An 18011-nucleotide genomic window follows, 5' to 3' on the forward strand; every position below is an offset into this window, starting at 1 on the left:
AAACAGCCAATCAGCGGCCTGTTTCCTGTGTGCCCGGTGTCGTTTATTGTCATGTGATAGTCGTTTTCAGACATGTTGGTATGGACTGAAGCCTAAAGCAGCGCTCTACAGAGATTCAGGTAGAGGCACAAAGGTTCTGGGGCAGCAAACATTTAGTGACGCCCTGTACTGTCCTCTGCTCTTTTGCCAACATTTTAGATATGTATGTATTTTGCATCAAACTTGAAATTGTGGCTAACCTTGTTAGTTGGAGAACCATACTGATGTTTATTGTGAAAGAAGATATCTGGGCATTCAATATGGGTCAACTGTGAGGGCCCCTGGAGGGTTAGACCCTCTCACACATGGGGTCAGAAAGGGATTGACTTGTATCAGAAGGTCTCACTACTGAAGGAGCATGTTGTTTGTTGCAAGTGTGAGATGGCCTTCCCCAGAGTGAAGCCGGCACCGGATGAGACTGCTTTCAGCGAGTGTCTGCTGAAAAGAAACCAGGACCTGAGCCCCACACCTGCAGAACAGGTGAGTCCACCAACCTGCCGCACCTGCTTCTGTTCATGCAGTGTGTTGCTTACGTTCACTGACGGACTGCGTTTCGCTCTCTTCCTGCCTTTAGTCCTCCATCTTGTCTCTGGTCACAAAGATCAACAATGTCATCGACAACCTGATTGTTGCACCAGGCAACTTTGAAGTGGTGAGTGTTTCTCCTTCACTGCACCATGTAACAGTGAGTATGTGTGATGAGATTAGATCACTGCACCATGTAACAGTAAGTATGAGTGATGAGGTTAGATCACTGCACCATGTAACGGTGAGTATGAGTGATGAGGTCAGATCACTGTACCATGTAACAGTGAGTATGCGTGATGAGGTTAGATCACTGCACCATGTAACAGTGAGTATGAGTGATGAGGTTAGATCACTGCACCATGTAACTATGAGTGTGATGAGGTTAGATCACTGCACCATGTAACAGTGAGTATGGGTGATGAGGTTAGATCACTGCAGCATGTAACAGTGAGAATGAGTCTGAGGTTAGATCATTGCACCATGTAACAGGGAGTATGAGTGATGAGGTTAGATCATTGCACCATGTAACAGTGAGTATGAGTGGTGAGGTTAGATCATTGCACCATATAACAGTGAGTATGAGTGATGAGGTTCGATCATTGCACCATGTAACAGTGAGTATGAGTCTGATGAGGTTAGATCACTGCACCATGTAACAGTGAGTATGAGTGATGAGGTTAGATCACTGCACCATGTAACTATGAGTGTGATGAGGTTAGATTACTGCACCATGTAACAGTGAGTATGAGTGATGAGGTCAGATCATTGCACCATGTAACAGGGAGTATGAGTGATGAGGTTAGATCATTGTACCATGTAACAGTGAGTGTGAGTGATGAGGTTAGATCACTGCACCATGTAACAGTGAGTATGAGTGATGAGGTTAGATCACTGCACCATGTAACTATGAGTGTGATGAGGTTAGATCACTGCACCATGTAACAGTGAGTATGAGTGATGAGGTCAGATCATTGCACCATGTAACAGGGAGTATGAGTGATGAGGTTAGATCATTGCACCATGTAACAGTGAGAATGAGTGTGATGAGGTTAGATCACTGCACCATGTGAGTGTGAGTGATGAGGTTAGATCACTGCACCATGTAACAGTGAGTATACGTGATGAGGTTAGATCATTGCACCATGTAACAGTGAGTATGAGTGATGAGGTTCGATCATTGCACCATGTAACAGTGAGTATGAGTGATGAGGTTCGATATTTGCACCATATAACAGTGATGAGGTTAGATCACTGCACCATGTAACAGTGAGAATGAGTCTGATGAGGTTAGATCACTGCACCATGTAACAGTGAGAATGAGTCTGATGAGGTTAGATCACTGCACCATGTAACAGTGAGTATGAGTCTGATGAGGTTAGATCACTGCACCATGTATGAGTGATGAGGTTAGATCATTGCACCATGTAACAGTGAGTATGAGTGATGAGGTTAGATCATTGCACCATGTAACTGAGTATGAGTGATGAGGTTAGATCATTGCACCATGTAACTGAGTATGAGTGATGTTAAGGCCACAACTTCTGGACACAGGGAGAAATCGCCCCCCCCCTTGCAGCCATGCTGTCTCAATCGCCTCCAAAACACAACAGCAGGTTAAAGTAAAAATCGAATGGATTTATTATCCAAGAAGCATAAAAACAGATACAAACAGTTACAAACCGAATCACACAATTATTAACAAAACAAACCTATATATATAAAATCAAATGTGAGATCCAATCCGAGCCACCCAGAAGGCTGGTCTGCCTCCTCGGTGGCCAGCAGAAGATCTGAAATCCCCCAGCGCTTCAAACCCTTTGTCCCCTCAAAGTTGCATTCCTCAGCTCATCGATCAGCTCACTGATTGGCTGAAGTCCAACAAGCCCCACCTGGGCCTATGCCCCATTGTCCTAAACTTCACACCTCTCCCTGCCACTTTCACAACACCCCCACTCCAGCACATTCCTCAAACCCCATCTCACAGACACTTAATGCATGAAATAAAACTTAAAACCCTCACAATTCCCCCTTTACTCACTCTTCAGAGTGAGTACATGAAACAGTTGTATCCATCAATGCATCATCCACTCATAACTGGTTGCCCTGTATATTAAAAGCATTTATAACAGTTCTCGTGTGGCATTGCTAAAGTAAGTACAAGCTGTTGAGGGAAAAGGATTATTCTTTACACATAGGTGTCATCATGATGTGTAAGCAGAATAGGTGTTACAAATTACATGCTAAAAACAGCAGACAACACATTGTGCCTCTAAGGTCACATAGTTCTGGGTGTTTCTTCGTCGTCCAATGGTGGGGAATTTGCTTTTCACTTCAGTTGAGTCTGTGAGTGCAGTGACTGTTCAGGTAGCTCGTTCTCGTGTGGGTGGTGAAGAGAACTGTCCATGACACTGCTCAGCTTGCCAGTGCCTTTGTCCTTTCCGGTTGGGGGTTGTGGAGTGGTTTGGGGGAAGGGGGGTTAATGAAGCCGCTGTCTCAGTGGGTGTAACCAGCTCTGCTGCCAGGATCATCGGTGTTTTTTAAGTCAGTGAACTGAGTCTGACTTGCTGCCAGTCAGACATGTCCTTTCACACCATTCCTGGTCCTCGTACCAGAACACATGTGCAATCTCCACCTTTTACAACTCAGATTGTGTGGGAGACAGAGAAACAGAGACAGCAGTATATTTTGTCCAACAAACTCATTATACATTTCACTTCTCTCTCTTCTCTAAGCACACTCCAAGTTGATCACATTTTAATTGGCAAAAACTGCCTTTTTCAAGGAACCCCAATTTAGTCCACCCTTATATTTGCCTCTGGTTTAACAGGCTATTTATTTTTTCGCTGTATTCTCCATATCACATTGCGGGACTCTAACCCGGCCTCTCTGAGGTCTTATTTAGCGTGGGACTCCAACCCCGCCTCGGGACTCCAACCCGGCCTCTCTGAGGTCTTATTTAGCGTGGGACTCCAACCCCGCCTCGGGACTCCAACCCGGCCTCTCTGAGGTCTTATTTAGCACATTGCGGGACTCTAACCCGGCCTCTCTGAGGTCTTATTTAGCACATTGCGGGACTCCAACCCGGCCTCTCTGAGGTCTTATTTAGCACATTGCGGGACTCTAACCCGGCCTCTCTGAGGTCTTATTTAGCACATTGCGGGACTCCAACCCGGCCTCGGGACTCTAACCCGGCCTCTCTGAGGTCTTATTTAGCGTGGGTTTCAGGAGAATGCACTTTTCCAGCTACAGGTTACTCTGCGGTCTTTCTCTGTGCCCAGATGCGGCCCTAAGGGTCTATGCGGTCCGTGAACACTTTCGGCTAAGATTACCAAAACAGATTTTTATTAAAATGGCTCTGCTCACCTTTTATTCGTGTACACTCCGAAAGTATCCGCGGTCCCACATCCCCGTCTTAGAGTTCGTCAAGTCCCATCTGGGGTGCCAAATTTGTTAAGGCCACAACTTCTGGACACAGGGAGAAATCGCCCCCCCCCTTGCAGCCATGCTGTCTCAATCGCCTCCAAAACACAACAGCAGGTTAAAGTAAAAATCGAATGGATTTATTATCCAAGAAGCATAAAAACAGATACAAACAGTTACAAACCGAATCACACAATTATTAACAAAACAAACCTATATATATAAAATCAAATGTGAGATCCAATCCGAGCCACCCAGAAGGCTGGTCTGCCTCCTCGGTGGCCAGCAGAAGATCTGAAATCCCCCAGCGCTTCAAACCCTTTGTCCCCTCAAAGTTGCATTCCTCAGCTCATCGATCAGCTCACTGATTGGCTGAAGTCCAACAAGCCCCACCTGGGCCTATGCCCCATTGTCCTAAACTTCACACCTCTCCCTGCCACTTTCACAACACCCCCACTCCAGCACATTCCTCAAACCCCATCTCACAGACACTTAATGCATGAAATAAAACTTAAAACCCTCACAGTGATGAGGTTAGATCACTGCACCATGTAACAGTGAGGATGAATCTGTGATGAGGTTAGATCACTGCACCATGTAACAGTGAGTATGAGTGATGAGGTTAGATCATTGCACCATGTAACAGTGAGTATGAGTGATGAGGTTAGATTATTGCACCATGTAACAGTGAGAATGAGTGATACGGTTAGATCATTGCACCATGTAACAGTGAGTATGAGTGATGAGGTTAGATCACTGCACCATATAACAGTGAATATGAGGTTAGATCACTGCACCATGTAACAGTGAGAATGAGTCTGATGAGGTTAGACACTGCACCATGTAACAGTGAGTATGAGTCTGATGAGGTTAGATCATTGCACCATGTAACAGTGAGTATGAGTGATGAGGTTAGATCATTGCACCATGTAACTGAGTATGAGTGATGAGGTTAGATCACTGCACCATGTAACTGAGTATGAGTGATGAGGTTAGATCACTGCACCATGTAACTGAGTATGAGTGATGAGGTTAGATCATTGCACCATGTAACAGTGAGTACGAGTCTGATCAGGTTAGATCACTGCACCATGTAACAGTGAGTATGAGTCTGATGAGGTTAGATCACTGCACCATGTAACTATGAGTGTGATGAGGTTAGATTACTGCACCATGTAACAGTGAGTGTGAGTGATGAGGTTAGATCACTGCACCATGTAACAGTGAGTGTGAGTGATGAGGTTAGATCACTGCACCATGTAACAGTGAGTATGAGTGATGAGGTTAGATCACTGCACCATGTAACTATGAGTGTGATGAGGTTAGATCACTGCACCATGTAACAGTGAGTATGAGTGATGAGGTCAGATCATTGCACCATGTAACAGGGAGTATGAGTGATGAGGTTAGATCATTGCACCATGTAACAGTGAGAATGAGTGTGATGAGGTTAGATCACTGCACCATGTGAGTGTGAGTGATGAGGTTAGATCACTGCACCATGTAACAGTGAGTATACGTGATGAGGTTAGATCACTGCACCATGTAACAGTGAGTATACGTGATGAGGTTAGATCATTGCACCATGTAACAGTGAGTATGAGTGATGAGGTTAGATCATTGCACCATGTAACAGTGAGTATGAGTGATGAGGTTCGATCTTTGCACCATATAACAGTGATGAGGTTAGATCACTGCACCATGTAACAGTGAGAATGAGTCTGATGAGGTTAGATCACTGCACCATGTAACAGTGAGAATGAGTGATGAGGTCAGATCATTGCACCATGTAACAGGGAGTATGAGTGATGAGGTTAGATCATTGCACCATGTAACAGTGAGAATGAGTGTGATGAGGTTAGATCACTGCACCATGTGAGTGTGAGTGATGAGGTTAGATCACTGCACCATGTAACAGTGAGTATACGTGATGAGGTTAGATCATTGCACCATGTAACAGTGAGTATGAGTGATGAGGTTAGATCATTGCACCATGTAACAGTGAGTATGAGTGATGAGGTTCGATCTTTGCACCATATAACAGTGATGAGGTTAGATCACTGCACCATGTAACAGTGAGAATGAGTCTGATGAGGTTAGATCACTGCACCATGTAACAGTGAGAATGAGTCTGATGAGGTTAGATCACTGCACCATGTAACAGTGAGAATGAGTCTGATGAGGTTAGATCACTGCACCATGTAACAGTGAGTATGAGTCTGATGAGGTTAGATCACTGCACCATGTATGAGTGATGAGGTTAGATCATTGCACCATGTAACAGTGAGTATGAGTGATGAGGTTAGATCATTGCACCATGTAACTGAGTATGAGTGATGAGGTTAGATCATTGCACCATGTAACTGAGTATGAGTGATGTTAAGGCCACAACTTCTGGACACAGGGAGAAATCGCCCCCCCCCTTGCAGCCATGCTGTCTCAATCGCCTCCAAAACACAACAGCAGGTTAAAGTAAAAATCGAATGGATTTATTATCCAAGAAGCATAAAAACAGATACAAACAGTTACAAACCGAATCACACAATTATTAACAAAACAAACCTATATATATAAAATCAAATGTGAGATCCAATCCGAGCCACCCAGAAGGCTGGTCTGCCTCCTCGGTGGCCAGCAGAAGATCTGAAATCCCCCAGCGCTTCAAACCCTTTGTCCCCTCAAAGTTGCATTCCTCAGCTCATCGATCAGCTCACTGATTGGCTGAAGTCCAACAAGCCCCACCTGGGCCTATGCCCCATTGTCCTAAACTTCACACCTCTCCCTGCCACTTTCACAACACCCCCACTCCAGCACATTCCTCAAACCCCATCTCACAGACACTTAATGCATGAAATAAAACTTAAAACCCTCACAATTCCCCCTTTACTCACTCTTCAGAGTGAGTACATGAAACAGTTGTATCCATCAATGCATCATCCACTCATAACTGGTTGCCCTGTATATTAAAAGCATTTATAACAGTTCTCGTGTGGCATTGCTAAAGTAAGTACAAGCTGTTGAGGGAAAAGGATTATTCTTTACACATAGGTGTCATCATGATGTGTAAGCAGAATAGGTGTTACAAATTACATGCTAAAAACAGCAGACAACACATTGTGCCTCTAAGGTCACATAGTTCTGGGTGTTTCTTCGTCGTCCAATGGTGGGGAATTTGCTTTTCACTTCAGTTGAGTCTGTGAGTGCAGTGACTGTTCAGGTAGCTCGTTCTCGTGTGGGTGGTGAAGAGAACTGTCCATGACACTGCTCAGCTTGCCAGTGCCTTTGTCCTTTCCGGTTGGGGGTTGTGGAGTGGTTTGGGGGAAGGGGGGTTAATGAAGCCGCTGTCTCAGTGGGTGTAACCATCATTGCACCATGTAACAGGGAGTATGAGTGATGAGGTTAGATCATTGCACCATGTAACAGTGAGTGAGTGATGAGGTTAGATCACTGCACCATGTATCAGTGATGAGGTTAGATCATTGCACGATGTAACAGTGAGTATGAGTGATGAGCTTCGATCATTGCACCATATAACAGTGAATATGAGGTTAGATCACTGCACCATGTAACAGTGAGAATGAGTCTGATGAGGTTAGATCACTGCACCATGTAACAGTGAGTATGAGTCTGATGAGGTTAGATCATTGCACCATGTAACAGTGAGTATGAGTGATGAGGTTAGATCATTGCACCATGTAACTGAGTATGAGTGATGAGGTTAGATCACTGCACCATGTAACTGAGTATGAGTGATGAGGTTAGATCATTACACCATGTAACAGTGAGTATGAGTCTGATCAGGTTAGATCACTGCACCATGTAACAGTGAGTATGAGTCTGATGAGGTTAGATCACTGCACCATGTAACTATGAGTGTGATGAGGTTAGATTACTGCACCATGTAACAGTGAGTATGAGTGATGAGGTCAGATCATTGCACCATGTAACAGGGAGAATGAGTCTGATGAGGTTAGATCACTGCACCATGTAACAGTGAGTATGAGTGTGATGAGGTTAGATCACTGCACCATGTAACAGTGAGTATGAGTGATGAGGTTAGATCATTGCACCATGTAACTGAGTATGAGTGATGAGGTTAGATCACTGCACCATGTAACAGTGAGTATGAGTGATGAGGTTAGATCATTGCACCATGTAACTGAGTATGAGTGATGAGGTTAGATCATTGCACCATGTAACAGTGAGAATGAGTCTGATGAGGTTAGATCACTGCACCATGTAACTGAGTATGAGTGATGAGGTTAGATCATTGCACCATGTAACAGGGAGTATGAGTGATGAGGTTAGATCATTGCACCATGGAACAGTGAGTATGAGTGTGATGAGGTTAGATCACTGCACCATGTAACAGTGAGTATGAGTGAGGTTAGATCACTGCACCATGTAACAGTGAGAATGAGTGATGAGGTTAGATCATTGCACCATGTAACAGTGAGAATGAGTGTGATGAGGTTAGATCACTGCACCATGTGAGTGTGAGTGATGAGGTTAGATCACTACAGCATGTAACAGTGAGTGAGTGATGAGGTTAGATCATTGCACCATGTAACAGTGAGTATGAGTGGTGAGGTTAGATCATTGCACCATATAACAGTGAGTATGAGTGATGAGGTTCGATCATTGCACCATGTAACAGTGAGTATGAGTGATGAGGTTAGATCACTGCACCATGTAACAGTGAGAATGAGTGATGAGGTTAGATCATTGCACCATGTAACAGTGAGAATGAGTGATACGGTTAGATCATTGCACCATGTAACAGTGAGTATGAGTGATGAGGTTAGATCACTGCACCATGTATCAGTGATGAGGTTCGATCATTGCACCATATAACAGTGAGTATGAGGTTAGATCACTGCACCATGTAACAGTGAGAATGAGTGGTATGGTTAGATCATTGCACCATGTAACAGTGAATACGAGTGATGAGGTTAGATCACTGCACCATGTATCAGTGATGAGGTTAGATCATTGCACCATGTAACAGTGAGTATGAGTGATGAGCTTTGATCATTGCACCATATAACAGTGAGTATGAGGTTAGATCACTGCACCATGTAACAGTGAGAATGAGTCTGATGAGGTTAGATCACTGCACCATGTAACAGTGAGTATGAGTCTGATGAGGTTAGATCATTGCACCATGTAACAGTGAGTATGAGTGATGAGGTTAGATCATTGCACCATGTAACTGAGTATGAGTGATGAGGTTAGATCACTGCACCATGTAACAGTGAGTATGAGTGATGAGGTTAGATCATTGCACCATGTAACAGTGAGTGTGAGTGATGAGGTTAGATCACTGCACCATGTAACAGTGAGTATGAGTGATGAGGTCAGATCATTGCACCATGTAACAGGGAGTATGAGTGATGAGGTTAGATCATTGCACCATGTAACAGTGAGAATGAGTGTGATGAGGTTAGATCACTGCACCATGTGAGTGTGAGTGATGAGGTTAGATCACTGCACCATGTAACAGTGAGTATGAGTGATGAGGTCAGATCATTGCACCATGTAACAGGGAGTATGAGTGATGAGGTTAGATCATTGCACCATGTAACAGTGAGTATGAGTGGTGAGGTTAGATCATTGCACCATGTAACAGTGAGAATGAGTCTGATGAGGGTAGATCACTGCACCATGTAACAGTGAGAATGAGTGATGAGGTTAGATCACTGCACCATGTATCAGTGATGAGGTTCGATCATTGCACCATATAACAGTGAGTATGAGGTTAGATCACTGCACCATGTAACAGTGAGAATGAGTGGTATGGTTAGATCATTGCACCATGTAACAGTGAATACGAGTGATGAGGTTAGATCACTGCACCATGTATCAGTGATGAGGTTAGATCATTGCACCATGTAACAGTGAGTATGAGTGATGAGCTTTGATCATTGCACCATATAACAGTGAGTATGAGGTTAGATCACTGCACCATGTAACAGTGAGAATGAGTGATGAGGTTAGATCACTGCACCATGTAACAGTGAGTATGAGTCTGATGAGGTTAGATCATTGCACCATGTAACAGTGAGTATGAGTGTGATGAGGTTAGATCACTGCACCATGTAACAGTGAGTATGAGTGATGAGGTTAGATCATTGCACCATGTAACTGAGTATGAGTGATGAGGTTAGATCACTGCACCATGTAACAGTGAGTATGAGTGATGAGGTTAGATCATTGCACCATGTAACAGTGAGTGTGAGTGATGAGGTTAGATCACTGCACCATGTAACAGTGAGTATGAGTGATGAGGTCAGATCATTGCACCATGTAACAGGGAGTATGAGTGATGAGGTTAGATCATTGCACCATGTAACAGTGAGAATGAGTGTGATGAGGTTAGATCACTGCACCATGTGAGTGTGAGTGATGAGGTTAGATCATTGCACCATGTAACAGTGAGTATGAGTGGTGAGGTTAGATCATTGCACCATGTAACAGTGAGAATGAGTCTGATGAGGGTAGATCACTGCACCATGTAACAGTGAGAATGAGTGATGAGGTTAGATCATTGCACCATGTAACAGTGAGTATGAGTCTGATGAGGTTAGATCACTGCACCATGTAACTGAGTATGAGTGATGAGGTTAGATCATTGCACCATGTAACAGTGAGTATGAGTCTGTGATGAGGTTAGATCACTGCACCATGTAACAGTGAGTATGAGTCTGATGAGGTTAGATCACTGCACCATGTAACAGTGAGTATGAGTGATGAGGTTAGATCACTGCACCATGTAACTATGAGTGTGATGAGGTTAGATTACTGCACCATGTAACAGTGAGTATGAGTGATGAGGTCAGATCATTGCACCATGTAACAGTGAGTATGAGTGATGAGGTCAGATCATTGCACCATGTAACAGGGAGTATGAGTGATGAGGTTAGATCATTGCACCATGTAACAGTGAGAATGAGTGTGATGAGGTTAGATCACTGCACCATGTAACAGTGAGTGAGAGTGTTGAGGTTAGATCACTGCACCATGTAACAGTGAGTATGAGTGATGAGGTTAGATCATTGCACCATGTAACAGTGAGTGTGAGTGATGAGGTTAGATCACTGCACCATGTAACAGTGAGTATGAGTGATGAGGTTAGATCATTGCACCATGTAACAGTGAGAATGAGTGTGATGGGGTTAGATCACTGCACCATGTGAGTGTTGAGGTTAGATCACTGCACCATGTAACAGTGAGTATGAGTGATGAGGTTAGATCATTGCACCATGTAACAGTGAGTATGAGTGATGTGGTTAGATCATTGCACCATATAACAGTGAGTATGAGTGATGAGGTTAGATCATTGCACCATGTAACAGTGATGAGGTTAGATCACTGCACCATGTAACAGTGAGAATGAGTCTGATGAGGTTAGATCACTGCACCATGTAACAGTGAGTATGAGTCTGATGAGGTTAGATCACTGCACCATGTATGAGTGATGAGGTTAGATCATTGCACCATGTAACAGTGAGTATGAGTGATGAGGTTAGATCATTGCACCATGTAACTGAGTATGAGTGATGAGGTTAGATCATTGCACCATGTAACTGAGTATGAGTGATGAGGTTAGATCATTGCACCATGTAACAGGGAGTATGAGTGATGAGGTTAGATCATTGCACCATGGAACAGTGAGAATGAGTCTGATGAGGTTAGATCATTGCACCATGTAACAGTGAGTATGAGTGTGATGAGGTTAGATCACTGCACCATGTAACAGTGAGAATGAGTGATAAGGTTAGATCATTGCACCATGTAACAGTGAGTATTGTCAAGAAGAGTTGACCTCTCAGCGCTGCCTCGGTAACATGTCGACACATTCAAGGGAGAGAGAGTCAGGCTATGAGCACAAAGCATATATTCAAAGTTGAAGTATAATCAAACAGATAACATGAATGAATAATATAACGAAATGTTCTAATCAATTGTGTAACAAATGTTTAACTGCATAGAAGTGATTTAAACAAATGTAATGAATGTTTCTGTGTGTTCTGTGTGAGGTTGGAGCTGAAATGAAATGTATTGGGCAAGAATGACATTGCTGTAATCAAGACCAGATGTTGGGTGTAGTCAAAAGAAAGTTCTGGAAACTGATGCAATAGTTGAGTCATACCGGCAATGTTCGGCTTAACGCCCTTTCCAGAGGGAGGGGGGATGAGTAATGGACCAAACAGGTGGGGGCTGATCACAGCCCATATGAGGAATATAAGGACATGCTTGCAAAGAGCAAAGCTGGGATTTCATCGCGGATGCCGTACCAAGCGCATCGGAAGAAGATACTAAAGCCTGCAGCTGATGTATTGAGGACTTCGTCTCTGTTCACGGAAAAGAGACCTCTGTTCGTGGACATTGAGATTGAAAGACGAAGGTTCTAACTCTCCCCACCGCTCGCCTCTTAAACATCTGGACAACTGAGAAAGCCGCCGCTGCCTGAGAAAGACTTTGTACTGAGTTTTGAGAACAGCTGAACGGGCTCCGTTGCGGAGCGGGAGGATCGAGGGTCAGGCCTGACCCTTCGCTCCTAACAACTCCAAAAGAACTCTTTTCATCGCACCATTGGACATCCAGCTCCAACCGAGCCGTCTCGGCGACTAAAACTAATGAGTATAATCGAGGAAGATAATTAAATTGACTAATCATGTGTAGTGACATTTTATGTGAGCTGTAGCTGTAACCCTTGCAAAACTAACTAATATAACCTGCAATAAATATCTAATCTGCCTTTAAAGTGAAATTCTCAAGTGCATTAATTTGCTGAGGTAGTAAAGAGTTCCTCGTGACAGTAAAAAGTTAAAGCTATTGTATGTCTAACAACTGAGTTCTGAAAGGTTATCCTAGAGACCGAATCCACTTAACAACCCCTTACGGTTTTAGCAAGAATTAATCCTAGCCGTTAAAACCTAACCTGGCATTTACCAAGAGCACGGATCCATAAGAGGGAAGCTGCCATAACCGACGCGACTGGTGTGAGCGCCCGGGGCCAGGACTGGTCTCTCGGCCGAGTGCGCTCTGACCGGAGGAAGCAGGGTAGACGTCGGGAGTAACGGCAGTTAGCGGAGCCAGGCGAGTTCCCTCGCCAGAACACCAGCTCGACAATCTTTTAATAGAGAGCTGAGTCAGTAATTAGCCCCGTATCGGGCCAGAAGTACCCAGGATCTAACACGTGGCGCCCAACGTGGGGCTCGACGGAAAAGGAGTACGTTGAGTCCAAAAGCAGAACCCCGGCAGCAAAGAAAGGCTGTCGTTCGTGAACGAAAAGACCTGAGGTGAGGCGTTGGGGTAGAAAGCAAAGCTGCCCAAGCCTCAAAGAAGTCCGATTGCGAAGACATCCACGAATCGAAGCTGTGTGTGGTATTTACAGGCCAACACAGGAGAATCCGCAGGCGACGGGGAGCATCGACCAGACTCGCCCGACCTGTAGAGGGACCAGAGCCTGATCCCATCCCTTCCTCAACGCGCGACGAGAGGCTTTGGGAGGAAGGCGACTCGAGACAACAAAGACAAAGACAAAGTCCAAGATGGACGAATCGCCCGGAGGATCCGACAGCGGCGGAGGCGACCCAGCGGTACGAGCCAACAGCCCTGATGGAGGAATCGCCACCGGACAGCAGAGAGGACCCGACGGCGACGAAGGCAGCCCGCAGACGGCGACGCCTCAGCAGGACGTGCCAGCGCCATCGACCCCGGACCAGGCAGTAGACGACAGCCCGGACCAGCAGAAGGACGACGCTGGACCAAAAGGAGCGACATCGGGAGAACCGACACCGATGCCGTATCCAGGGGCACAACGCAGAAGCGAAGTCCAACATCAGATCATCCTGAATGGCAGAGGATGGGACACCTGGGACAAATCTGTTCAACAACACCTATTCGTCCTGCATGAAGAAGCAGATACGGCGAAGGTGGGGGAAAAAGTAAAAGCAATATGCAAAGATAAGGGGGGTTATCTTGCTCCCCTTGCCCTTGAGTCGGGACTGGTGGTGGCAGTAGTAGAGTGTGAAGGACCGCCGAAAAGCAAACCGAAGATAACAGAATGGCTACGTTGGTGGCTGGAAGTGATGAAAGTCATAAAAGGAAAAATAGTCACCGTAATCAGCCCGTCAAAAGACTACGACTCAGTCGTAAAGATGCTAGCCGCAGAAATTGTAGCGGGGGCAGTGACTATACAGAAGAATGTAAAGGCCACCCCCCGCTACAGAGAAAGTGAAAAAGAGCGAGAAGCCATAGCGGCATGGATAGCCGGACAACCAAGTTACCACACGGCTCCCCACGAAGATCAGCTCAGCATCCAAGGGACCTCGGTGCACACGGACTCCTCCACGGGGGTGTCCTCGGAATCCGACATAGGGGACAAACAGGATAGCGGCAGCAACGGGGAGATCTCAGAGGAGGACGAACCGAGGGACGACTCAACGCTGGACAGGAGCGCCGAGTACCAACTGCTCCCGCCCTCCATGCAATCCGGGACTCCCGCTGCCGCGGCAGTAAAAAAGGTCCTGCGGGACTACAACGGCCCAGAGCCGAGGCGGCCCCAGAAAGCTAGGGGTAAGACCAGACATGTTCACTCCCCGAACCCAGAAGACCATCTTCAAAAGTTGAAAAAGATGCCCGAGGGGACCAAAAAATATGCAAACCAGACCGGGTTAACCGCATATAACCACTTCGGAGAGCCTTGGGACATAGACAGCCATGGACTGGTTGTCTTAACCAACTCACATCTAAAGCCTCATATCTCCCGGTTCAGAAAGAATCTGGTAAGAGAGGCAGGCAGCCTCTACAAAGAAGAACTTGAGGTGCGCCTCCCGGGATGCAGACAAAGACAGGAGGAGGTGGTGGTTACGAGCGGCGGAGAATCAAGACATTATGCGGTGCTACACGTACCGATCGAAGGATATGAGGATGGCGAAGATCAAGACGCCTATCGGGACAGCATAGAGGAGGCATTAGAAAAAGGTGTCACCCGAGCAAGCGAATTGTCCTTCAAAAGAGTCGTTATATGTAACGACGGCGCCAGGTCCGGCAACCTACCCTGGGAGGTAGCAGAAGAAGCGGCAATGAGGATTCTGCACCTCCTGATGAACGCTCCTCACGGGTGGAACAAAATCCGCGAGTTGGTGATAGTCACCTCGGTGGCCCAATACCAAGAGAGAAAAGAGAGAATACTGAGACCCCTCTTCAAAACGGAGGGGCCAAACAACTGGAGGGCAGGACCGCCGGAATACAAGGACGAGAACGCCCCAGTTGCGAAAGCAGTTCTGCCACGGCTCCCGCAATCAGTAAGATTGAAGAGAGAAACCAGGACCGAGCAGAGGAGCTACGAGGAATCAACACCCGGTCCCTCAGGACGGGAGGAGCGACGTCCACAGGTCAGCTCAAGCCAGGAAAAACCACAAAAGGAAAGAAGAACTCCAATCCCCTCTCCCCGGACAGTAGCGGTGCAGACAGAAGAGGAAACCCCCGTGCCAACCAAACCTCCACGGGGGATCCCCAGCCCAGCAGAGTCCGTCGGCATGCAGAGAATGCGCTACTCCGGAGGAGGAGAAGCGCCCATGATAAGGTTCGAAGGTCCCGCCGGGACCAGGGAGAGTCCGAGGACTCCACAGAGAACGCCAGAACCAGTTCAGCCGGCCTCGCCGTCAGCAGAACCAGAACGAGAGGCGCAGGAAGAAGCCGCAGATGTAAGTTCAGATGAAGAAGAAACAGCGCCAAGCCTGACCTCCATCGAATACGATGCTCCGGGAGGAATGACCGACCTGAGAATAGGAAGCAGAAAAGGCAAGAAGAACGCGCTGCCCCTAGTTTCAGTGTGCACGGCTTCGCTGAAATTCCCCCGAGACGATCGTTACGGGCCCATGACCACCAAAGACGGAAGAAAAGCCTATGCTCCAGAGGTCGGTCAAACAAGTTATGATGTTCCAGAAATATGGCTGCACGACCTCGAAGGAATGAAAGGAACAATGGTCTACGCGACAAAAAGAGAATGGGCGAATTTTCTAATGACCCCGACCTACGGCTCCCTCGCAACAGCCACGGAGCTGACGGGTAACTTTCGCACAGGATTTGTGACAATCGTGTACGACGTCATGTTGCGACGCCTGAAGAAAGCAGCCTACAAGCTGGCAGCGGAGGAAGACAAAGCGCGGAGGCAAGACATCTCGGGCAGCGAGGACGAACAGCCACCTCCAGGGCAGAGCCTCGCACGAAGCAGCTGCCTCACCACCGCTGAAGAAAATGACTGCATAACAAGGATGCAGGCTTCCACCCAGAGCTTTGGTGAGTTCAAAAAGATCAAGGCGATGGTGACAAACCGAGACCCAAAAGAATCGGTGCAAGAATATCTGACGCAGAAATGGCTTATGGTAAAAGCTAGCTCCACAAACGATGAGGCGAAAAGATTGTGGCTGGCTCATGTGACGGACCAACCGATGGGTCCCGAAGAAACCGCGGAACAGCACTACCGAAGATTAGTGCTGGAAGACTGCGAAGACGAGGAGTCACACATCGACAAGGCAAGAAAAAGCTTAGACAAAGGGCAAACTCTCACCCAGGCATGGTACGCCTTGCGACAGGCGATTCCGCCGGACAGAAGTGTGCAAGTCCTTAGGAAGCTGACAAAGGGCCTAATGAATGACATCGATTTTGTGACCCTAAACATCAGCAAAAGTACCACCGAACAAATCCAAGAAACAGTAAGAAAGTGGGATTTGAAGAAAAAACACTTGGAAGAGAAAAGAGAAAAAGGAAACCAGCCGAAGCCGCCGGCTCCCAGGCCCTCGTATGACAACGCAAGGCCCACAGAGGGACCCGGTCCTTCACAGACACAGAGAAGGCAGTCGGGAGGATTCCAGAGGAGTCCACAAAACTACGAGCGTGAGCCAGGATTCCGGAGGGGTTCTCAAGGCTACCAAGGCTACCCGCGAGAGCAAGGACCTCAGCGGGGTCCACAAGGCAACCAGAGGGAGCAGGGAGCTCCAAGGCAAGAAGGCTTCCAGAGGCAGGGCGTTTACCACAGGACCCAGCCGGATCAACAACAGGAGGGGCCACGGCCCCCACCAGCCAACAAGAGCGGTTTTCTCTCTTCCGAGGATTACAACAAGCTGACGACAGAACAGAAACAGGCCCTTCGTGTCTCCCGCATGGAAGCTGGGAGCGAAGGGCAGAGAAAGTAATGGCTAAGCGGGCGCGGGTCACAGTGGATCATGCCTATTGGGTGGGGGACGACATATACACCGACGTGGATGGAATCCCCTATCAGGTAGATACTGGTGCAGAAGTGTCGATGACCCGCAAATGCCTTGAAACAAAAGGACACCTGACTGTTCAACTAGCCGACGGAACCATCAAAAAGATTCCGTTTGGCGTCTGGAAAGGAGTTGTATGGGCTCTAGGACCCTACAATTTAATGACAATAACAGACTTAAAAGAGCTGCATAGCAGCCCAGGAAATCGAACCCCAATACAACAGCGACTCAGAGTCCTCGGGGCAAAACTAATCCAGATGGGATCGTTATCACCGGAGTGGTACAAACCAGTGAACATTCCAGAAGTGACCAAGCAACAAATCGAAGACAGCGACCTTTCTCCGGAGGGAAAAGAAACGCTAGAAGACATACTTTCCAAAGCCGGAGTGGCTAGGTTCAAAAATGACTGTGGAGACATGGGGGCGAAATACACCCACACCATAGAAGGGGGTGTACACCCGCCCGTTCGCCAATACCCCCTGAATCCAGGGGCCGTTGCGGAGATGGACCTGATAGTCACGGAGCTCAGCGAACTAGGAGTGGTGCGCGAGGAGCCAAATCCCATCACAAACAGCCCAATACAGGCAGTCAAGAAGCCTGAGTCATCGGGAGGAGGATGGAGACCTGTTATCAACTTCAAGGCCCTCAACCGCAGGACTGTCGCCAACCGCGCCAGCCTGATCAACCCCCAAGGGACGCTGAAGACACTAAGACTAAAAAGGTACAAATCCTGCATAGATCTGG

General features: G+C 46.8%; 1 protein-coding gene across 2 annotated transcripts in view; it reads left to right on the forward strand.

Moving 5' to 3' along the window:
- Nucleotides 1-18011, forward strand: part of ilf2 (interleukin enhancer binding factor 2) — a 124063-nt gene that overhangs the window by 4126 nt on the left and 101926 nt on the right. For both annotated transcript variants that reach the window (XM_079288497.1, XM_079288498.1), the window contains exons 4-5: nucleotides 415-519; nucleotides 614-691. In XM_079288497.1, the coding sequence (XP_079144623.1) occupies nucleotides 415-519; nucleotides 614-691 (183 nt within the window). The remainder of the gene's footprint in view (nucleotides 1-414; nucleotides 520-613; nucleotides 692-18011) is intronic.

Source organism: Melanostigma gelatinosum, assembly GCF_949748355.1.
Source record: "Melanostigma gelatinosum genome assembly, chromosome: 17".
Taxonomy (NCBI): Eukaryota; Metazoa; Chordata; class Actinopteri; order Perciformes; family Zoarcidae; genus Melanostigma; species Melanostigma gelatinosum.